At 46.6% G+C, this 24,391-nt stretch overlaps 1 protein-coding gene across 2 annotated transcripts in view; it reads right to left on the bottom strand.

The window, feature by feature from the left end:
• The window catches only part of LOC141928119 (monocarboxylate transporter 2-like), a 54,757-nt gene extending 30,366 nt beyond the window's left edge, over positions 1–24,391 (bottom strand). For both annotated transcript variants that reach the window (XM_074835805.1, XM_074835804.1), the window contains exons 1-2: positions 24,136–24,391; positions 23,650–23,907 (exon numbers count right to left, since the gene is read on the bottom strand). In XM_074835805.1, the coding sequence (XP_074691906.1) occupies positions 23,650–23,866 (217 nt within the window). In that variant the 5' untranslated portion in view covers positions 23,867–23,907; positions 24,136–24,391. The remainder of the gene's footprint in view (positions 1–23,649; positions 23,908–24,135) is intronic.

Raw genomic sequence — 24,391 nt, 5'->3', positions numbered from 1 at the left:
CTGCAGGCTGGAGAGCAAGTTTGCACCAAATATCCCCAAAAGATGCTGCTGGGATCATGGCACTCCTGGAAGACTAATGTCATGGAAAGCACTATCCTCAGCCTATATAAATCATGCCGGTTTAGTGTCTGTCCTGTATAAAGCCTCTCTTTTCTCATACCTGTGGCAGATTTCCATTTGTTGTTAGCTGGTACATGAAAGGCCATGTCAAAGAAGCTGATCTTGGTGGCAAGCAAAACACAGGAACTCGCCAGTGGGAAATACAGCAAACCCTAACTCATTTGTTAGCTTGTCCAATTACTTTTCACCTTGAGTTTTGTGTTTGCAGAAGTGAAAAGGACCCTGAAGAAGAGATTGTAAAACCGTAAAGAAAATGCAAAATACCCTGGACTCTTCTCTCTTCTCCTCCACAAAGCCAGGCCATCTTGTCATTTATTCTTTTTGAGCTGCTGAACTATGATCCAGAGAGGATCATAACGCAGAGTTGGCATTTAACAAGAAATATCAATCCAGACTGGCTTAAACTCTTGCAAGTATGACAGTGCTCAAAAAATAGAGAATTGCCTTTCTGTTTTCCTCAATAAGCCTTATGAATTTTTTATGAGCTGCAAAACTTCCAGTGTTGGTGCAAAACACCTATGTATTTTTAACAGGACTAAAACATTCTTCTCTCCCATACCTCTGACCATATATATATCCCTTATTTGTGAAGTTTGGTTTGTCATTTTTTTTAATTTAACCTAATACTAAGAGAAACAGTTTTTCCCCTTTTCTGTGGAACCTGTCTTGGATGAATTTCTGCTGAAATATTTCTGTGCAGGGCTCTCAGAGAGCTAAGAGCAGAGACTCTGAAAGACTGACCCTGTAACCCAGAGGCCTCCATGCAACGTGAGTTTTTTTCCAGGTTTCACAAGACTGACCTTCTGACAGTGTAAAGTGGCACAAAGCCATTGCAAACATCATACGTCTGCTGGTAAGACCATTTGATGGCTGTGCAGATGATAAAATAGCAACACTTTAAAATATTCCACTGCATGGACCCCAGTGCTGGCAGTTTTGGGACCACCAGAGCCCCCATCATTGGGGCTGCAACATGCAGCTCAGCTTTTCCCACCTTTCCGCTGTGACAAGGGGCTCTAAAGAGCTGTTACTGTACAGGGACATTGGTCAGCATCAAAAGAACTGCCCAGATAGATAGTTAATATTTTCCAAAGTACTGTGAAAACACAGATAATACTAAGGAACTCAGCACGACATGACTGGCGTTGACTATGTGGAATCACTGGGGATGTAAGAATGAGCGGAGCATACTCAGCTGGGAAGAAAGGAGGGGAAATCATTTATACTAATAAAACAAAGTCTATTATTACACTAGTAGTAAAACAACGACAGGAGCAGGCCTGCAATTTCCTCAGTAATAATCTCATTCCCTCAGCGGAATAACAACACTGCCTTTGGCCTCATAATTTATCCACCAGGGTACCAGCCCATTGTAACAGAGCAAACTCCTCATTACCCCGCAAATGAAAGCAAGCGCCCTGTGTTATTAACATGGTGCCAGAATCCACCAACCTCCCAAGGCAGAGGGGATCAGCGCCAGCAATCAGCACCCTGTAATGATGCACACCCTGAAAGGGAGGTGGCCTGAGAAAACACGGGGCACAGTCACAAAGGCAGGGGGGAAGGAATGGTGGGGGGGGGGGGGGGGGGGTGTGTTAAAACCTGCAGCCTTTCAGTCTTTTGCTTTGCTTGAAGTCTGAGGTCCAGGACCTGGGTGGCTCATGCTCTGAAGTGTCACCAGGGCTTGGAGAATGGCTGTTCACCGGCTGACTCACAGTAACTGAGCCCTGCACATGCCTGCTCCAGATCACCAGAGAAGAATTGGTGGTACCTGGTAATAATACAGTGTATTATTAGTCTCAGCTGCTTGGTTCAGAGGATTTGTTTTGCACCTGCAATGGCTGAGGATGCCACAGACAACTGGCGATTCCCCAGGCAGTGCTCTGGAGACAGGATGGCCATGCACACCGGGCTGGAGGACAAGTGGCAGTGAGAAAACACCCCAGGTGACACCCATGGTGTCAAATACTCCTCTGCTAGAGCCCAAAGGCAGCTTGCAAAGACCTGTCCACCCCTAACTGCCCTAATGCCTTCTGTTAGTATTACTTTGCATTGCAAATAATCATTTTTAAATAAGGAGGCTGAAGTCCAGCATACTCCATAGCAGCTCCAACAGCTGACCAGTCACCAGAAGCTGTCTCTCTTTCTTCCTCGTAGGTGAGGAAAATGGTCTGTATGTTAAAGGGGCCAAGGGCTGCAGTTTCAGCACAACCCCTGTGAGATGCACAAGCCAAGCATGGGATAGATTGCCTGGACATGCACTACTCGGTCATCAAACTGGTCGATCCAGGCTCTGTGGTGCTGGGTCTCCTAGGCACGATTGGTAACATATCCAGCTGAGAAGGGAGTGGGTGTAATGATCTGCTGCAGAAAACAAGTTGCGGCAGCTCTCCCTCCCCTGCACCCACCAGGCACGTCCTTGGGAAGCCAGGGACCCTGACCTCCCGTCAGAAATACATGCAATTGCCACTGCAGCATCCTGATGTGAAAAAAAAGAAGAAAAGCAAAGCAGACGAGGCCCAGGCTTCAGAAAGACAAAACGTTCTCTTCATTATCCAGCGATCTTATCTGATCAGTGCTTCAGCATTTCAATTTCCAGATTACACAGCTGACACGTGCTGCTCCTGCGGCGCATGGAGGAGCTACAGGCCAACAGCTCCAAAATTGGGGCTGGAGCCAAGGTCCTTCGTGTCACTTCGTATTTAGGCAATTAAATAACCACTCCTGCAAGGGGACGGCATCGCAGGTGCCGAGCATGCAGCTGCCTGCGCTCAGTGGTTTCCCTGGGCTGCTGGTTTGGATCTCACCCACACAGCAGATCACAGCCACTGACCTTCAGAAGGTCACGACTTCACAGTTTTTGAATTTCTTTCCCATGACTTTTTTAGCTAACCTTTTGCTTTGGCAGGACCACAGACTTTCATCCCTTCTGTCATTTGAATCCCAGCTGCAGAACATGAGTTCCCTACGCAGCTGAAACACCTATTCCCTGAGATCAGCAGCCCTTCATTAACCAGTCTTAACACACTGTTCTACGAGAAAATTGGCCCCTACCTGGCCATGCCCCCCAGAGGACTTTGTCTACCTCCTGGAAGCCCTACATAATTTGACCAAGAGACCAGTTATGCTGGTGAGCCATCCAGGGGCTGAAAAGCTGCAATGCTGTGGGACAGGCCGGCATCAACGCTCTTGCACTCCTTCCTACAGCAGCACTCAAAATGACTGGGGGAAGAAGCTTTGACATGTTTGAACTTCACTTGGAGGAGTGGATTATAACTTACACCTGGGCTTAACACCTGACTGCAAAGCATAAACAATCCCCCAACCAAAAGTCTTCGCTTTCTTCTTCCTAGTTCTTACTAATCTTGGTTTTTATAAAGTCTATCACATCTCTATTACTGCTGCCTGGTGACCTTGCTACCTCCAGTGAAGGGCAAAATGATAAAGCTTTGTGACCAAGTCCACGAACACAGAAATATTTCACCTGAACCTATAGTGCTATTATCGCTCTTAAGTAGAACAGGGCTATTTAAAAAAATAAAAAATATAAGCACATACGTGGTGACCTTGCAGGGCTTGAGTGCTCTCTGAGAGTCAGGAGAAGTATATGAATCTGAAGCTCCATCCATTACAGAAATCAAATCATTCCTCATGCAGCTTTCCTAACAAAATCCACGATTGTAATGGTGCTGCTACCCCGGGGATTGCCCCAGCGTGGGAAGATGTCTTGTTTCAATGACACGGGGAGGCTGATTGACTCTTGGTGGGACTCCAAGATGACGATAAGCAAAGGGATGAAGTCCAGCACCAGGCAGCTGAGCTCCGGGTACGCAAGGGGGCACCTGCCTGGGCTTGGGCCACAATGGCAGGATGCTGGATATCCACTGTGAATAAACAGAGATATTCCTTTTGTTTCAGTCTACACAAAATATGCAGGTGGTAAAGCACACGTCTAGGGAAATCCTACAGAAAGCCCTACTTGGGAATTTTTGTTGAACCAATGCTGTAAGCACATAAGTAGAGAGGGCTGACATGATACATTACTGCAAATATCACCTGTCCTCCCCTCCTCTCCCTCCCCTCTCTCATAACCCTCACTCAGCACTGAGGGCTGATGAAGGAGGTGCTCATGCCATTCACACACCCTCGGATAACTGAGGCATCCCAAGGGATGGTCAGACACAACACAGGACCCAGGGGACAGAGGTGCTGGATTTCCTGGAAAGCCCAGCGAGCAGCCGGTGTGCACCACAGATCCACACTGCACCCGTATGGGCTGGGCACCTCCGAATGCAAACTGTGCCCCGGTACTGACCCTTTTATTTCTCTGCTAGGCCTACGTTATAGAAAATGATGGGAAGTCCATAGTGCAACCATCCAAGCATGATGCACAAGGATAATCCCTTTGCTTTTCAGGAGTGAAGCCACTTGTGTGGGAGCTCACAGGCTTGGGGCTCTGGTTTTCTTAAAGAACAAGAAAAAGTGCCAGCACATGCTGTGGAAGCTCATTTCTCAGCAGCAGGAGATGAAAACAGCAGCAACAGCGTGTGAGCACAGTATCTGCAAAAGGACTCGTGCCTTGGAGAGATTATTTCTTAAACCAGATGACAGCCCCGTAGGCTGCTTCACACAGGCAACCTGCTCTCATGCATGCAGGTCTCTTCCCCACAGTGAGGGGGATGCCCAGCCGTTGGGACTCCACACACAGAAATCCACTGTAAAATGCTGGGCAATGCACAGCCCACAATTTTGCCAGGCACCCCCAACACCGAGCTTTTAGCAGGCAAAGCCTCCGCCTGTCAGGGCACATCCTGCCCTGGCACTTGTGGTCCCTCAAGCAACGTCAGAGCCAGAACTGGCTCGCAGAGAGTTTGCACCTCCTGAGCCCTGGCCTGGACTCCGCCACCCACTTGCTGCTTGTCCTTGAAAAAAAACCCACACCTCACATCCCCTGCCTCAGTTTCCCCTTTTAGTGCTGTGGTACTTCTGAAAGAACATTGTAGAGAGGTTGGTGCTGGTCTCTTCTCACAGGTAATTAGCGACAGAACAAGAGGGAACGGCTTTAAACTGCAACAGAGGAGGTTCAGACTGGACATTAGGAAAAAATTTTTCACAGAAAGAGTGGTCAGACAGTGGAATAGGCTGCCCAGGGAGGGGGTGGAGTCACCATCCCTGGGTGTGTTTAAGGGTCGTTTGGATGAGATGCTGGGGGATATGGTGTAGGGGAGAACTTTGTAGAGTAGGGCTGAGGGTTGGACTCGATGATCCCAAGGGTCTTTTCCAACCCGAATGATTCTGTGATTCTGTGATTCTATTTGCAAGCACTTGGGATGGGTGGAGAGCCCTGAGTGAGGTCTTCTGGAGGCAGAGAAGGTTTTGATGAAGTTTGGACCAGACCAGAAGAGAACATTGGCAGTTTTGATTAAGTTAAAAACTGCAGAATCAAACTCATTATTAATATAGCTTCACGCCACCACATGTTGTAAGGTGCTTTCTAAACCTGTCACTGCAATTTATCATGCTAGCAGTGTAATAAAATACAGCTATAAAATTTTGGATTAAATGTTCAAGGTCAATGGTTGACTTTCAGCTTCCCAATCTCTTCCTTGCTGCTTTGGCAGATGCTCTATTAAGCAGTTACAAGCTCTGGGAGAAAGTTTCTTTGGAAAAAAGACTCAGTTGTGGAGCATCTTCAGAACTAAATCTTTAGACATTTCATCCAATTACAAAACAATAAATAATAAATAACAAGAGTAATAAACACTGGCTGGCTCAAGATAAGGCTTTTACTTCAGAAACGCTCTCATTTTTCTTGTGTTTGCAAAAGGTGGCTCTCTGCTCCTATCTTTACAAAATAGGCACAAGGTGATTCCCTAATTTTAACAGAAATTTGGATGTGTAAGAACAGCACCCTGGAGATTTTGAGGGGAATCATACAGCAGCCTATAGCGAGACTGAGACCAAGCCTCCACTGCACTACATAGTGAATAAAAACAATGTATGGTCCTGATGCAACTTAGCGTTTTATGTATTAAGGGGCAACAGAAGCAGCACATATTTACATCTACATGTATACAAACATGCACAAGGCTTAAATGCACAGCAGTTGCAAAGGAAAGAGTGAAATTCTTCAAAATGAGGAAAAAAAGAAAGGTCAGATGTCTACGGCTCTAGCCCCAACTATTCAAACCTATCAGCTGAAATGACTCTGTGTCAGGATCTGGTCTCTGAGTTTCACTCAGATGACTTCTGTTGTTTCATTACAATGATGAAGGGAGCATTTTGGCCACACAGTCACCATAAAAAAACCTGAAAATGCAGATACTGTCCTAAGTACTAAATTATTCTCTCTATTCTGGCACACATACTAGAAAGCCGGCTCATTGTTCAAGCTCTAACAGTTGGCCATAATAAAAGACATTACTTCTTTCCGTGATCCTTACATCTCTTATAGCCTTAGAGGAAACTGTAACAGGTACAAGAACATTGCTGCTATTAAATTAGTGGCATCAATATTTCTTATTTTTAGAATGTTTGGCTGCTTCCCCTGATGCTGAATAGGGCAACTAAATTACTAGCAAATTAATACTGCTTATCTTTTCTTTCCTGGGAGCTCAACTGCCTGCTGCTTTCCTTGGGTAATGGTTATGCCCAGGCACTCATCTGTGGGCTAGCTTGAAATGTGTCACCCTTAAAAATGGGAGAAGGGCAGCTCAGTTTGGTATTGTGAACACAACATGGACGCACAGTCCAGGTCAGGAGGTGTGAAGGCCAAAGGCTTTTGGTTTTGCAATTACATTATTTAAGATTGTCTTCCTGAACAAAACTCATCCTTGTACATGAGACAAGACCTTGGAAACCTTGGTCTTGTGTTGGTATAGCAAAGTCCAAGGAGGCAGTTTGCAAAAGGAAAGCCTGCCAAGGGCATGCAGCAGCACAACGGGTGCCCTACGATGCTCCACATTTTGACAATGTTGGCATGTCCTCATCATCCCCTGAGCCTGATACCTGGGAGCTAAGGGAGCTGAAAACACCTTTAGAGAAGGATGATGGCATCTCCCCTGGTCCCTTATGGACAAATCCTGGTTCCTTTTCTTTCCATCTGTCAAAGACTCTGCTCTGTAATACTTTTCTCATTTGGGGTAAGGAATGAGCTCTTCGTCTATGATTAAAAAAAAAAAAAAAAAAGTAGAAAGATTGCAAAACAGAAATCCTTCCTTATCAGATGGATAGGGTTTCACACTGCAGGTCAGAGAAAAGAAATGTTTCCTTGAGCTACTCACTCACAAACCTCGCAGTTTGCCCTCCACAACTGGAAACATGGACTTGCTGAACACCGGCGAGAACTACAAGTACCCTATCATAAAGTCCAGGCTATCCACTTTACTGCACACTAATCTGTTTTACTACTTGTATTATAGTGACAGAATTGTTTTCTGCAGCCTAGTTCAGATTAAGAAACTGGGGGATAAGACACATTAAAACTTCTGCAATATATACTGCCAGAGCCTCGGCTGGTGTAAAACGGCTTCCTAGGGGAATTAAGCAAAAAGTGAAGGGCAAAACAGTCTCGGCTGCTGATTTTCAGTTTCAGTCTGAAAAACTGGAACTGCTTCGGTGCTACAAGCCAAAGCCTCAGGTGGTCACTGTAAATCTGCATCCATGCTGTCAAAGTCAACAGAGCTACTCCAGTGGAGATTTGGGTTAGTTCATGCAGGTATTTTCAGAAAATATGTTTCATTTGCATTATTTACGAAATGCAAACATAAGCTCTGTTACACAGTAAGCAGCACAGCCTAAAAACAAGTCCGCACACCAAAGAGCGTGCCAAGGAAATGAGGGACTGTCTGCTGAGGATGTTTGCAAACAAAAGCTGTTGTCAGTGAGAGAATCAGACACCCCACACTCTGCCAAGGCGGCGGGTGGCACAGCTGCCCCAAGCTTGGGGCGGGGGGAGCCAAGCTGGCCAGTGGGGTCAGTCCTCGTGGGGGACATCCCCGTGTTCAGATGCCAGCCTCGATGCCCCAAGTTCTGGCTTCGAGAGCCACGGCACAGCCCAGAGACCTGGCCGAACACCAGGGAGGGGACAGCAACACTTACAGCCTTTCCCTGCAGCCCACTGAGCAAACAGCGGAGCCTGTGCACTCTTGAGGAAAGCTTCCAAATCACAGCCATTTACTGCTGCTGGAGCAGGGGGAAGAGGTGGAGGTGAGGCAAGTTTAGGGCTTTCCTTTCATGGCTGGGATGCCCACACCTGACACCAGCAAATGCACCACTTGGCCCCTCCAGCCCCACAGGACACAGGGTCTGACACTTCGCGCAGGAGATGCTCAGTACACCCGCCGTGGTTCCTGCGCGGTTGTAGCCCACCCACCCCTGCACCTCCACGCAGGCTCTGACAGTTCTGCCTCACCACTGCTTTGGGAAAGGAAGAGAAGGAATGGACAAGCCATGGCAATAATTACCTGGTTTGGTCACTCTACTAGTTACTCAGGACTATGTTGAAAGCTTCCTTTGGCATTTTTGGAATTTCTTTTTTTTTCAGAAAAGATTAGCAAAAATCTAGTGTTAAGCTACTTTCTATTTTTTTCAGCAAAGTAAATCAAGCTTTGCTGCACAGGCATCCTAACAGCTCTAACGGGCACCACAGCAGAGCAAGACTTTGGCAGCTCACAGGAACCGTCGCCCCGTTTCTTTAATGAGAATTTCCAAATCACTGAAGTCGTTCATAAGTCAAACCCGCTCTGGCATTAAATGCCCAGTCAATCAAATTAGATGTGTTAAATATGCTCTTGGGCATGTGTGTTTCATTTGCTCCATGTTCTGCAAACTCCCACCACGGCACCGTCTGCAGTCACTGAGCGACTCAGTGTCTCAGCCTGGATCACTGCAGGGAGGGATGATCAAACAACCATAAATCTTATTCAAGAGCAGAGCAGAGGAGGGGAGGACTATTAAATGGACATAACTCTAAGCAACTGCAAGGCAGGTGGGAAGGTACAAAGTACAATCACCTGCAATTAAGTCTAACAGCTGTATCATCCCCCATATTACCGTATAATAGCATAAGCGAGGGTAAAGTTAAAGCTTGAACGCTTGGAGAGAAAGAGAAGAAAGTTGGTTGGAAGGTCTGCAGATGGGAGAAGGCAGAGGCGATCAGAGAAGCATTTCACCTGCTCCAGCACCAGTTTGTTGGCCATAACCTGCACCCCGAGAGGCTCAAGCCCCCCATCTACACTCCCGTGAGCAACTTCAGGTGCTGCCAGGTGCAGGGTTAATCTGCAGAGTATGTTCCTCGCTCGTCATAGTCAGGCGCAAAGCGTCTCTTCCATACCAGAGGGTGAGGGGACATGTTTTTATTGGAAGACAAAGCAGAGCTGGCAGCAACCCAGAGAGGCAGCCAGGGAACCCCCAGCCTACAGGTAACTACTTTGGCACATTTATTGCGGCGTTACGGGACAGGCAATGGAATATGACTTCAGCACATGGCAGTCTGCAGAAGGGACATGATTTCTGGGGCTGGTCCATCAAGGTCTCCCCCCACCCCACAGCAGAGCAAGGTTTCCCACTGCTTCACTGTGGATGATTGGTGGTTGAAATCATAAAATCATCATAGAATCATAGAATGGTTTGGGTTGGAAGGGACCTTAAAGATCACCTAGTTCCAACCCCCCTGCCATGGGCAGGGACACCTTCCACTAGCCCAGGTTGCTCAAAGCCCCGTCCAACCTGGCCTTGAACCCTTCCAGGGAGGGGGCAGCCACAGCTTCTCTGGGCAACCTGTGCCAGGGCCTCACCACCCTCACAGGGAAGAATTTCTTCCTCACATCTAATCTAAATGTACCCTCTTTCAGTTTAAAACCATTACCCCTTGTCCTATCCCTACACTCCTGATCAAGAGTCCCTCCCCACCTTTCCTGTAGCCCCTTTAAGTACTGGGAGGCCACTCTAAGGTCTCCCCAGAGCCTTCTCTTCTCCAGGCTGAACACCCCCAACTCTCTCAGCCTGTCCTCAAAAGGGACATAATCACCACGGTGCCTTGAGTCTCAGCTAACGTCTACCCAAGACTGAGTGCAATGGAAGAAACAGCATTTCCCCAGAAGGCTTACACTCTATGATGCCCTGAGCTGCTGGGAAGACAGAGAGAAATGTGTTAGGCACTCAGCCATCAGGAAGAGCAGCCGTCTCTGCTCTCCATCGGACACATGTAGTACACTCACCTATATTAAAACCCCAATCACAGCCTTCCCAACAAGTGATGTTCTGATTTTAGTACCAGACAACAAAATTTACAGCAGCCTCCGCTCCTTCACATACTTCTGGTACCAAATATTAGCCATCTCTCTTTGACTTCCAAACCATGCACCTTCCTGGACACTAATCTGTAGGCAAATGAACACACCAAAGGCACGGGCTGCCTACTTTTTATTTTTTTACACCTGCCTGCTACAGAGACATTCCACATAATTGACCCCATCCCTTTAAAACAACATTTAAGTAGCATCTAAATGACAAGCGGTCATCCGCCTGCCTCCCCACGACAATGTTTCCCTCCCCACCACAACCCACTTGCTCTCGTTCAGCCTATACAGAGCTTGGCTGTTTCCTTTTCACCGCAGAGTGCTTATTTATATTTATATTTTGCTGGGGCTAAGGCAAAAGTGCTTTTCTCTGCATTTAATAACAAGCCCCAATGGAAATCTATCCCAAAGCCACCGCGCTCCCCAGGGCTCGGGCTCAGAATCCCATCAGGTAGGCCAAGGGGGTAGCCTGGGACAACAGCACTGGCTTAAGTGTAGGATTTCTGTTTCTAAATTACTGCTTGGGTTTTGCCCTCAAAGTGCTCCATTTGTGGGCTCTCAAACAGGGGCTCAGCCCTTGCAGAGCTACCCTCCATGGGACCAAGCCTTTGCAGGTTACAACAGAGTAGATTACAATGGGCTCTGACTCAAGCATCGCTTCCACGTTACAAACCTTTACAAAGCATCTTTACTTTCATTACCAACTCTGCCCTCTAAAAACCACTACAGTGCACTGTTAAGGAAAAAAAAAAACAACCCTTTTTAAAAACAAAGAATATTTTCAGAATTGTTTTAATAGCCAGGATAAATATTGATGAAGTTTCCTGCAATTACAGAGCGTGGTTCCTGTCTACCTCCCATTGCAGATTTAATCAAAGGCAGCCCAAGTTTTTCATTGAGTCATGAAAGTGATATCAAAATCATAAAAAAGGAACAAAGTTATATGCACTGCTTTGCAACTGATAAGAATGATTGACTCTGGTGATTTCATTGCTGCAATTATAAGCTGCCACAATAAACAAGCAGCTACTTCGTTTATTGCTCTACTCCACGCTTACATTTGGCTGAAACCCAGACCCAGCTATTTCACACCAGCCTGTTCTCAGGGCTTTTTCACTGATGCCCACGGAAAGCTTTTGTAGGTAATCTTCTGATTTCTGGGTAGGGGACCACCACTGTTACCCTCAGCATCATGCCATGGTGGTATTTCACAGCTTCTTGGGTGCAAAGTTACAGATTTGTGTCAAAGCAAGGCAGGAGGATGCCAGTGTCTCTTCAAAAAACCAGCTTGCCTGTCCCCTGACCACTCTGACACAAGGAGCAGGGCTGGTGCTGCCCGCCTTTGGGGCAACGGAGGTGCTGCATGACAGGGCCAAGGCCATGCTTTGTTTGTAGTGTCAGAGGAATCCCCCAACGCAGCCGGTGGCCGGGGAAGGGGATACAGCAAAGGGACACACCATGCAGCTCAGCCTCTGGTGCACAGAGGACACCACACCCCTTTACAAAGGCTTCCACATAACACCGTGCCTGTATTAGTGAAGTGAGCCCTATTTTGAAAAGCAGCAAAAGTGTTGCACACCCAGATGGAAATAAAGGGGATGTCAGCACCAAACTGGTCGCAGACCACATTTTCAAAGGCATCTGGAGTCCCCCACAGGCTCAAAACGCAACCAAAGTGGTCAAAAGATGTCTGTACCCACTGAACCCAGTGACAAATTTGCAAGGCTTTGAAAATCCCAGCCAACACTGATTTACCTCCAAAAAACTGCCCTTTAGTCTGTTTAGGCTACACATACAACTTGTTTCCCTAAACAACATTGGAAACACAATCAGAAGATAAAGCTGTTGATAGTGCCCGTGCAGAAGGACGCTGGTGCTTTCCCTGTACGCTGGCCCGGAGCGGAGATTTCTGGCTTATTTCTGCTTTTACAACACACCGCGCCGCAGCAGCTGGTGCAGGTTTACTCACCTGCACCATACGTCGTGGCCAGCATGATCGAGGAGACCCACGCGATCTCGCTATAGGACGTGCCAAAGAAATCCTGGATTTCTTTGAAGAAGATGGCTAAGCCTTTGGGGAAGGCGTACGCGAAGCCGATAGAGATGAAAGCGCCGAAGACCACCGCCCAACCCCAGCCGCCGTCCGGAGGGCCAGGGGCTCGCCCCGTGGTAGCGGGGGGTGGCATGGCCGGGCTGGGGGAGCGGGTGCCCAGCGCTCCTCGGGAAGCTCTGAAACACAAAGGGCAAAGGCCGAGAGTCAGGTGTTGCACCCCCAGACCCCGAGCGACAGCATCGCCCCAACGCAGCTTCAATCTAGGCATTTATTCCTACCGTCGCACCTCACCCCTGCCATTCTGCGCTGCCATTTCACGCAAAGAATATCAGCGATATGTAAGAGTTCCTCCTGGCGTCTGTCCTGGGGCTGGGGGCGAGCGGGACGGTGCCAGAAATGCCCCGTGGAAGCGGGTAAGAATAGAAACGACGGCTCCCACCCGGTGCAGCGCCCCACTCGTGCGTGCCCACACCCCCGACCCCTTCCCCCGAACACGCGTGGGACCCCCCCCGCAGCAGCACCCACCTGCGGGAGCGCGGCGCGGCCACTGACCCCCCCCCCCGCGGCGGCGGGACGGGGCGGGGGAGCCGCCCGCACCGCCCCACGCGGGACCGGCCCGCCCCGGCAGACCCGGGCACAGACCAAACCTCCGCCGGGCTGGACGTGCCTTTCTGCTTTGCCCTTTCCCCCCCTGTTTTTCCTCGCCCCACCCCGCCCCAAGCCGAGGCGCTGCGGGAGGCAGCAGCAGCACCCAGCCACCCATTAATTAAACTATCCTCAGTTATTTAAATAGAAATTATTTTTCTTTTCCCTCTGTGTTTCCACCAGCACCTCTTTTCTCCTCACGAAGTTGCAGGCTGCTCTCCTCTCCCCGAACCACAACATCACTGCAGACTTGTGCGGTTGTCCACCCGCTATTTATGTTCACCAGTTTGTTGTATATTCTAGTTTTTACGTTAAAATCCATTTCGGGGAAACCTTAGCAGTGTTTGCTCTTGCTGGAAAGTTGCAGTTTTGCTACCGGAGTGCATCTTGCTCAACCTTGCCTCCCCCTGGCTTAAGTAACAGCCCCGTGGGTCTTGGAGGAATTCAGCCATGTGCCCTCTCAGCCCCAATTTTGGGAAAATTCACATGGAGATGGCAGTTGGCATCAACGCCCTGTCGCCTCCTGCTCTGCCTCCAGCCTCCTGGAAGAGGGACACGTTCTTCCCTCCATGTGCAACCATGAAGATTAGGGTATGATCTGGGCAGATTTTATAAATCATTTTGGTTGGTAAAAGATATTTCAGCTGCAAATCAACTATACTACCTGCATTGCAAAGATGGGCCTTTCTTCCCCGCTCCCCTAAGCAGAGCTTCCATTCCCCCTTGGCTTCTCTGAATGTTAAGGCTCAGACCAACTCTTTCCTAATCGCCTATAAAGCTGTATTTGAAGAAACAAGTCACACTAGTTAGGCGTGTGGAAATCAGCTGGTTTTAAAATCTGCATTTAAACACCGCCGCTGTTCACGTTTTTCTTTCCTCCTGTTCTTTTTGAGCCAAATGCCACCCACATCCCTGCCTGCCCACACCCTCTGCATGGGGATGCTGGGAGCCCTTCCCAGCTAGTCCAGGAAAGAGAAAATCCCTGCACTCACAAACGGCTTAGTAAGGCTTTGCCGCTGTCCCGTCTCATGCCCTTCTGGGCCTGTTCTTCTCTAATTTTGAATTAACAACGTGGTTTTAATAGCAATACCACTTTAGGTTCAGGTACAAATCCGTCAATCTCTGATGAAACGAGAAGGAGCTCCCCTCCTCCCAATTTCCACCCTCCCTCCAACATTCCCAAAACAGACCCTGTGTTACTGTAAATCCCATTTTCCTACATATCAATGAAGCAGTAATGGAGAGGGGGAAAAAAATCAGTGCCTTGCTCAGTAACTTTCCTGGCACAGTTAACCTAGAACTTTAAAGATCTCCTTCCAACACGTCTGTAAAATGTTTTATTACTACTATTTATTTCTTCCTACAAAACTGAGTAAACTTAAAATGACCAGAAGACCTTTACTCTCAGGTGCAGGGTCACAGCGTGATGACCTGCAGAGTTTTGTTTTGGTACAGCCTAGACCCACTTTATGGGCCATAAGGATACCTGCTTTTACTGCATCGCTTGTACAACGTACACTCCGGCTTGCACGAAGGCTCAGAGTGCAGTGGCGGGCAGTCTGCCATCGCAGGAGACAATTAAAGTCTCTCCAGCATGAAAACCCTGTCTGCAGCTGAACAAGGGGATGACCCAGGGGACAGGGCTGTTTTCCTCTATTTTCCTACAGAGGGATGAGGGTTTGGATTAGTAGAGTTTTTCTAATAAACGGGAATGACATTTGTTTCAGCAGCTGGTTTCTGTGTTCTGCCAAAAATAAAAAATTGGACCAAATCTAAATAAACACACATGAGATCGAACTTGGGCACATCCTTAGCTGCAGTGCAGAAGGTGGGGAGGGCAGATGGAAACCCCTGGGACCAGAGGGGTGAAGCAGCAGGTACAACTCCAGCCACAATCTCAGCTGGAAGGTGGGAGTTTCCTTCCGCAGAAATACTAAATTTGGTGTCATGTTAAAGAACGTCCTCTGCAGCAAACCCTGATGTGACACCTTCTGGGTAAACGTTCATACAAACTGGTGGCAAACACAAAATTGGAGCAGGAAACCAGTTGCAGCAGGAGCTATTGGGGGCAAACAAGTGGTTTCTGAAGATGTCTGAAAACGATTAGTCTCTGCCCTCCCGTTGCTGCTCTGAAGAGATGTTCACAAGCAAAGCACGGCAGCCTGAGGGCAGAGGGTGGGACTGACAGTAGAAAGCCTGGGCTCACTAGGTCAAAAAGGACTTTCCTAACAATTTGGGGAGACTTGGGCTCATCTCACAGCAGCTGCCTACGTGAGTGCTCCCCCTTCATTTCGGGAGCACAAGCTCCCCCCGGGGCTGGGCTCCACTTACTCATCAGCAGACAGCAGACGCTTCCTGGAGGGCAGGTTTTTTAATTTGCTGGCAAGCAGCAACAAAATTGATTAAAATTGCAAAATACCTTTTCAAATGACTCATTTCCCTATCACAGTCCTCCATGTAAATAAATGACTGCTATTGTATTCCCAGAGCTGTTGAAAGAAGAGAGGCAAGGGGGAAGAGTGGCTGGGGGCAAGGCAGAACATGAAACTCTTCCTCTCTCCCCAAAAGCTCCCATTTCCATAGCTTTCCATGACAGTTCCCATAGATATTTTAAGTCATGATTTTTAAATCAAATGAACTAATGTCCTTCACTTACTTAAGTCCAAGGTTGGATAAACAATATTTAAAATATAAGGTCACTGGGAAATAGTGACTAGTGTTGACAACCTTTTTCTTTTTCTGAAAATAAAAAAAAAAAAAGGGGGGGGGAGGGGGAAACCCTGGGCTCCCTTGAGAATGAAAAGCATTTCTATTTGTTCTCAGTGGACCACTTTGGTATTTAGAAAGAATTTTGTTCGAAGCCTTTTACACAAGGCATTTTATTGCAGCCAAAGGTAGGAGCTACAACTCTATAACCCCAGCAGTGTTTTTCCTTCATTGAGTCTTTGAAAGCCAATTAAAGGCTTTAGAAATTGCTTCCACATTAAAGAAAAAAAATACATGCCTAGCTCTGCTGCATCAAAACAGCATTGGGTAAGTGAGCTCCTAAAGAGGTAACTGCACTTCTTTAAAGCATCTGTGATTTTCACTTCCATGGCATACCTGCATTTCTCAAAACTATTCCATTGCCACTTTCCATTTGCTCATAAAAAGCATCAGCAGTGAAATCCAATCCATAACCACAGTCAAAATGGAGCTTCTGCATTAATGAATGAGATTATAAACAGCAATTGTCCGCAAAACCAATGGGCTGGACCCCGTGGCCCAGGGTGCCATACTGTTACTTTCTTCAGTGAAATCTGTCTTAGGAGAGAGATATGCCAATTCTCTGAAAATAGGCCCACACATTTATGTTCCTAATAACATTCTTAACTTTTTCCAAGGGATCAATCCATACTAATATAGATTACTACTTGGGAAGAAGTTTGAATTGAGCAAAATTCTTGGCTCTGGACCCCAACCAGATGCAATCACAAAACGGCAGCCTGGGGACAGACCAATAGCTCCCTGCCTGGCGAGCGCAGAATTACCCTTATTCCCCCGCGCTCTCCTCATGCTGAGCCTGACCAGGCTGATACATTCCTCAGCGTTTAGCCACAAGACTTCCAGCATTCAGGGATTTACCACTAATATTTTCATGCTTGAGGTTTTAATTAAAGGGAACCTAACTCTGCCCGGCAGCTCCCAGTGTGCCGGGCAGAGAGAGGGATGTGGGCAGCACCCCACCAACACAGCACCCACACACGCCCCAAATGGGGCACGTGGGTCAGGCGTGGTCAATCCACACCCCTTGACATCCCTATGGCTATTTTGGGGGGACCTTTAATTTCCACACAGCCTCTTCGTCGCTGTGTGAGATGCTCTGCTGCAGACAGAGCCACCAGCCCCACGTGTCCTTTCACCTGGCAGTGGGGTGACACTGTGCAGAGCCAAGGGACATCAGTGGTGGCACTGCTTGGAACACCCGAGATGCTGGCAGAGCCTCATGGCTCTGCTTTCCACCAACTAATGGTTTACAAAGGGGTCAAGGAGAGGAAAAACAGAAAGCTATGAAATGTCAGATTTGCTCTTCACTAAACCCCAGTATTAATAGTTCAGAGGCCAGGCAGGCAGAGGGATTCATATGACATAAAATAACTCTCTCCAGAGCCAGCAAACCTCTTCAATGGCTCTAGCCCTGCATCCATACTGTCAAACCAGCCAGGTGCATGAAGCATCGCTGCTGGATGTACTGGTTTCCTGGAGATGATAAAATAAACTAAGTAGTGACATCACTTCTGGTTTTCCCCTGTTGCAGGAGTTTAATCAGCAGCCCAAACCAAAACATTTGTGTTGGTAAAAAGATGGCTACAATTTAATCTAAATCTAATAACTGGAATGTTTTCACTGGGGAATTAAAACAAATTATTCCTTTGCTATTGCATCTTCATCTCATTTACATTTTAATCCCAGTAGGATCTTCCTCTGTTATATTTGGAAAATGACTGCAGAGAAAGGGAACAACAACATAGTTGAAGTACTCAAACATGCATTGAGAATTTAGCTGTTAACTTTTATGGCAGAAGTCTGGCTATGCCAAGCCTCGAATGTTTGAAAATTAGGACAAATACTGTGGTTTTTTCCAAACACCACTGAATGCAGAGCCTGCTGGCATTTCAGATCATGCACACAAACACGGGCAAACAAACAGCTGGGGCATAAGGTTGTGTTGAAGGTGTAATTACACATTAGCCAGAGCAGAGCAGGTCACTCTTTCATTTGTACCGAAAGTAAAGAGGACTCTTTACTGGAGAACACTGTGTGGAGAGGGAAGCCTCTGCCTTCCCAGCCTGTGGTTCTCCACTCCCAGACTCAAGCCTTGTTTTCCTTGATGTGAGGTTTTACCACAGGATAAAAAGTTCATACGTTTTTGCTCAAGGAAAACATGTAGTGAATAAAGGCACTTTAGTGTTGTCAAAGAAAACTCAGTACTATAGCCCATTTTATTCCAGTTTGCCTTACCTACTTTGCCTGCTTGTTCTTATTTTGAAGCCAAAGCACACACAAAAAAAAAATAAAGGACCTACATTTCTGCCCTGTCAAGGATGTCCTGGTAAACACAAACTGTCACACAGGTAAAACCCTACAGATCCCCAATGCTGTCACAGTAGCTGATCCCACCAGGGATACCTGGTTACACCAGCGACAGAGACAGCAGCTTCCTCCACCCCAGAGCATCTTCTGCCACTTTCAGCCAACTTAGAGTTTTACATACAATAATTATTTTCATGTGATCCTGTGCATCCCTTCACTTAGGAAGATGTGAAATGATGATAATGTACTAGAAAGGCAGCAACCACTTAAATCCTTGGAGTTGTTTCCAAGGGCAGCATTTGCCCTTGCCTTGAGTTATCCCAACACATATTCCACGCGATGCCTGCTAGGTATCTTAGACCCATTTGCTTGGGATGCTACTTTACTACATTTTTCACCCTGAATTAATTTAGCTGAGATTCACAAGGTCACAGCTTGAAAATACAGAGAGAGTTTCTCTGTGGTGGATGTACCCCCCATGCACTGCAGCCCAAGCACGTGGGCTTGGGCTCACCACTGAGCCCACAGTCTCCTGTGGGTTCTGATGGAAATATTCTTGTGAGAGTTTCTTTACTCATTTCAATGAAAAGGAACCAGGTTAGCAAAGATCTGCAGCTTAGACTGTCAAAACTAATCCAATGAATTGTGACTGCAGGGTCCAAACACATCCAGCCCCTCCACCAGCCCCTCCTCCAAGGCATGGCCCTAAGCAGTTGTGCCACAGCTGCATCCAGAAGATCACTGCTGTCTCCTCCAGCCCAGCTCCAAGGCTGTCCTGCTACAAATAAACTCTCAAGTAATTGTCAACAGGACAGAAAGAGGATCACCTGCCTCAGGGCTGCCTGAATAATGCTTCAACAAGGTGGACAGCTTTAGATCTCAGTAAACCCTCCTGATGTTTGAGAGAGGAGAGATAATACAGGGCCACCATGAAGAGGAATTCCAACTTCAGAACAGCAAAAAGCTGGAACTGCACAATGTTGGCTGAGCCTGAATTGAGGGTCAGTGGCTTGGGGACAGGGGAACGTCACAGGGGTTTGCGAGTAGTCTCTGGAACACTGCTGTTTGCAGATCATAGTACTCTGAGCCATTATATAATGCAGGTATTTTCCCAAAAAATTAACCCCACCTTGCCCTAGTTTTAAGGTATTAGAGGAACAGCCAATTAAAGCTATCATAAAGAGGCAGCTGGGGCTTTGCTGTTTTTTTTTCCCCCCCATCAAATAAAACTATTGTGACAAGTGATCATAACTCCATGAGGACTTCTTCTCTTGTTGTGAGTTACCCCAAGAAATCTTCCTCTAGGACTGTAGCATTCTGGGAGCAGGTACTGCTGTTTGCTGCATATATGTTGAGCACCTTTGATTTGCTTCAAGGACAAGGACGCACGGAGCAGAAGCCAATCTCGGCTGACACCCTGCAGCTCTCATCACCAGTGAGGCTGCTAGACACTGCAAGAGAGCGGGTGGGAAGCAGGTCTGCAGGATCAAGTCTGCAGCCACTCTGCATATAACCAGCTCCTCTTTATAAGGCAGAGAAAACCCAGCAAGCTCCCTCATTACCTTTCAAATTCAGTTAAATATTGTGATAAGGAAACAAAAACCAGAATCAAACATGGGAAGAGATCAGTTCATGCATCACGCGGTGTGGATAGCTGCGTATAACATCACCCGAGGCTGAACAGCCCTCAGTGCCCTTAACACAGGGTGATGCAATACACAATATTACTGTAGGTAAGATGGGACAGGCTCCTGTGCCTGCATTTTCTGTGTTGCTTTGCCCTTCTGGCTGACCGTTGTCCAGCAGATCAAGCACAATGCTTTAGTATTAACTTTCAAGGTCTTACACAGATTGTTCTTTAGGAGCTTGTTGAACTTTTGACACTGTACGTCCATGTTACCCCACAAGATCAAAAAGAGGAGGCTTTTGGTCCAAGTGTAGTATTTGCTCAAGCTTGCTGTAATCCTGGGTTTACAGAGTGACCTTCCCAAGAGCCCCCTAAGTGCCCCAGAAATGACTCCTCGTAAGACAGGCTTCAAAGATGCACCTATTATCTAGGTCGTGTTTATAGGCCACTCCATCACTTAACATTCCTGGAGACCTTTGTGAAACTGTTTACAGACACAGAATTAATTTCTAAAATTTCATTCAGTTCTCAGTCCCCTCTCCTAAATGCCATGCTTGGGGCTGAAATTTGCCATGTTTCTAGTGCTACACATCAGCAGATCAATCTTTGCAGCTGAAGGATGAAATCCTGGCTCCACTAAAGGTGATGGCAAGGTGCCTGCTGACTTCAGTGCAGCCAAAGTTCCACTTAGAAACAATATTCAGTGTTTGTTGAAGCTTTTTTTCTTGTAATTACTCTAGTGCAAAGAAACACATGCTGTCCTAAATGACTACTCTGTGTACAGTTAGCTGTAGCATTTCTGAATATTGTAAAACTGAAGTTGGGGTTTAAAGATATAATTGACTCTGAAGGGATCCTCTGCATGCCCTCAACCACTCTGGGCAGGCTTTGCTGGTGCTTCCCTCCTCCCTCAAACACAGCGTGCAGCTTCACTGGATGCTACAGAGTTGCTCTAGATTTATGCTGAAAGGAAGATCAAACTGAGTATTCAATTACTTATGCACTCAAAAGATATTTATTCCCCAAGATGAAACTCCTAAATCTGTTATTATTGCCATTCCCTCTTCTATTAGTATTAGCATGCTGCTGCTTTCAGATCTATGGAGATGTCAACACCATTTATCAGAAACAACAACTGAAAGATGAGAACATGACAGGGAAACGTTTAGAATTATTAATCATTTGCAAGAACAGAGGAGATAATTGATCTTCCTTAATTCTAGAAGAGTCTATAACCATTACACAGGGATTCTTCCTAAGACTTTTTTTCAAGATCTGTTTCTTTCATAGTTCATTTGTTTTTTTGATTTTTTTTTTTTTTTTTTAAACCCAGATGCTACAGTGACTTAAAAACTGAGTGAGGGAAAGAGCAACAACTACCACACCACAGGACAGACTCCCAGAGAGGAAAGGTGCTCTTGCAGTGATGAACATGGGTGTTTGTGAAAACGCCAGGAAAGGTGGGACAGGACCCCCCCTGCCAGCAGAGTGTTATTAGCCCAACATCTGTGTAAAGGTAAACTCAATGCTGAAAAGGAAAAGTCATCTTGCTTCACAGCATCTCATATTTTCCTGCTGATGCTGACATCCTCCTGTTGTTACATGCAGCATCCGGGAAAGTCAGGTGCGTGCACACGTGGCTGTAGTTTACAATGATAGCTCTGCAGCAATAAGATTTCATGAAAGTCTGTATTTAAAGATGGGAAGATCAATGATGAAAAGCACAAGTTTTATACTCTAACATCTTCTTCTGCCATCAAGATCACTGACAGCAGTTTCCTTGCTGTGCTCTCCTCTGTATCTTTGTCCAGGTGATGACAGCCCTAGCTCAGGGAATGTGGAAAAAGAAAAGCCAGAAATCTCAACCAGTCTGAGACTGTCTAATGCTCAGTTTCAGAAATCCAATTTTCAGAGGGCCCTGAACAGCCCCCACAGCCTGAATCTCTCTTCAGTCCCTTGCTCAGACTCTGTTAGCCCTTCTCAGCTCCTGACATAAAACCACCAGAGCCAAACAGCAGCCAGAGGATACACATTCATTGTTTTAAGGGGAAATAGGTGCTCAGTAGAGCTGCTGATTTAATAACCCTGGAAGTGAACCTTTCTGTCCATCTGCAGCAGAGACTGTAGCCCAAAGAGCCCAGTGAAGCCTCCTCGCTGCCCGGCTGAACAACTCCAGCCACACCTGAAAAGGCTGTTTCTGCAATCAGGGAAGCAGCTCATCCCTCACACCTCTCTGGTCACGTACATCCTCAACCCTGAGCATGCCAGGCAGCGCCGGTGGGTTAGTGACATCAGTACCTGCCCACTGGGAATGGCCTGAGACCAGCTCAGTGGCTCAGTGGCAGTAGGAGCCTTCAGTCTCCCTTGACAAGGGCTGGATTTGAATCAGTAAGTAAGAAGTTGCTTGTTCCTGTGCCAGCTTTCCAAGGCACGCAGATGTCTTGGGAATCGCGTGCTCAATAACACTAGGCATGAGCTGTCAAAAGAGTGAAGACACGGGTTGCCCAGAGTCACAGGCATTGCTCAGGGCACTGACAGAGTGATGTGTATCACTGCCCCAGGTGCCAGGTGAGCCTTACAGAAGCTTTCTTTCACCTTAATCCATCCCATATCAGATGCCAAAACAGCTCTTTTTTTTATTGCCATGTAAAACCAGTTCCTAAAGTGCATGAGATGAGTGTGCACAACTTCTGTGCACACACTGTACCCTGACATTTGTAGTGTGTGACCCAGGAAACCTCCAAAATGCACCCATCCTGAAGGTGAGGGTGTACTGAAAAGATCCTTCCATCTAGAACTTGTTTGTCTTTCCCAAAGTCTGTGTCACTCACTGATCTTGTTTGAGAAAGAATACAGGCTGAGGTAGATGTGTGTCAGTGTGGCTATTCTTATGTTCTTAAGTGTTAATCCTTTTATGTTTCACTGTTGCAAAACAGGCTAAGAAGAACCAAGAGTCTGCTAAGAGCCCAGCAATAACCTCCAGCAGCTGCACCTTGCAGGCATCAGCAACCTAAAAGCAAGATGGTCCTCTACTAACCATTAACAGCAAGGTACACACCAGCGGCTCAGATCAAAGTGGCAGACTGATACCTTGCATCAGTATCCGAGGCAAACATCCCCCTGAGAAAACCCACTTGGTGATTTCATTATGAGGACAAGCAATACCTTCCCACAACCTTTGCACAGTGGCAACTTTTGCAGCTATTGTGGTGCAAGTACTCAATGTTTTAACTTGAAGTAACCAGTGGACACATTTGTCCTTTCAGATAGGTTCTGCAGAGAGAAATCCAAAACAACATCCCTTAATAAATGACTTGCAGCAAGATTTTAGCAACAAAATTAGGGACTATTTAAAAACGTATTTACATACTACCTCAAGATTTACATGCATGTATGCCATGCCTGTTCATCATCAAAACTTCAGGTTTTGAGTTTCCAGCATCTTCTCTACAATCATGAGTGCAAGAAATACATTTTTTGTTTCAAGAAGAAAGCCAAGATATGAACAGAACGAAAGATGCAATACTAAATATGCTGAAATAACTGTTCAAGACTCAAATAATTCCACACATAGCTAGACTTCCGATAAAATTATTTTATCAAAAATTATTTCATTTCAAGAACTGGTGACATCCTATATGTTGCCAATAAAACACTCAGCAGCACTGGTTTTCTCTGTTTTGCCAATGTACATCATCAGAAAACAAAGCCAAACTTGCAGTCAGAGCTTTCCAATAACTTTCTCAAAGAAATATATTCTTCCCTCCCTTTTTGGGGTAGAGATCAGACCTCCTCTTTTCCAAACAAAGATATGGTCTTGCTTCACTTACCTCCTCCGTAGGTGGTAGCACACATGATGGATGTTATCCAGGCAATCTGGCTATAGGAAATGCTGTAAACAGCCTGGAGCTCTTTAAAGTAGATTGTGAAAGCCTTAGGAAAGGTGTATGCAAACCCAACTGAGATGGAGGCTCCGAACACCACTGCCCATCCCCATCCACCATCAGGGGGTACATAGCCCAGGTCTGAAGGGACTGAAGGAGACATGGTCCATCCAGATTTCAGAGCAAAAACCACTTCCCGGTATCCTGGAGAGCAAAGGATATGTATATTTTACAGAACATGCATATAGCATAACCAGGCATGATTTTAAAGTGTAGTAAAATAATTTAGAGGTAAAGAGGATCACCCACTCTTGAACGCTTGATCTTTTGCTGGTTATTAACAGTTTTATTGTTCAGTTTAACACAACCAAAACCATGCTTCCCTCTCCAATAACACTGACCAGCCCTTCTACCTGTATTTTAAGTACATACCTTCAAAATACTCCCATGGCTTCCGTGTTCAGGGATGGATCTCATTCAGAACTGAAGATAATGCCTCCATATTCTCTTCCACATCCAGCCGGTAGCTCAGTGTCTCACCTCAGGAGATGGCTTCTGTAGGTTGCCCCATCACCGTTGCTCAGTTCGCCCCTCCAGAGAGAAGTCAGTGCCACAGTTTTACAATTTTCAGAGTAACCACTTGCGTATTTTTCAGATGTGGGTAGAAAACTTTATGATTTCAGGTTAT

This window comes from Strix aluco, chromosome 11 (assembly GCF_031877795.1).
Source record: "Strix aluco isolate bStrAlu1 chromosome 11, bStrAlu1.hap1, whole genome shotgun sequence".
NCBI classification, from domain to species: domain Eukaryota; kingdom Metazoa; phylum Chordata; class Aves; order Strigiformes; family Strigidae; genus Strix; species Strix aluco.
The sequence above is the reverse complement of the archived record's forward strand: the minus strand, read 5'-3'. Positions and strand labels throughout refer to the sequence as shown.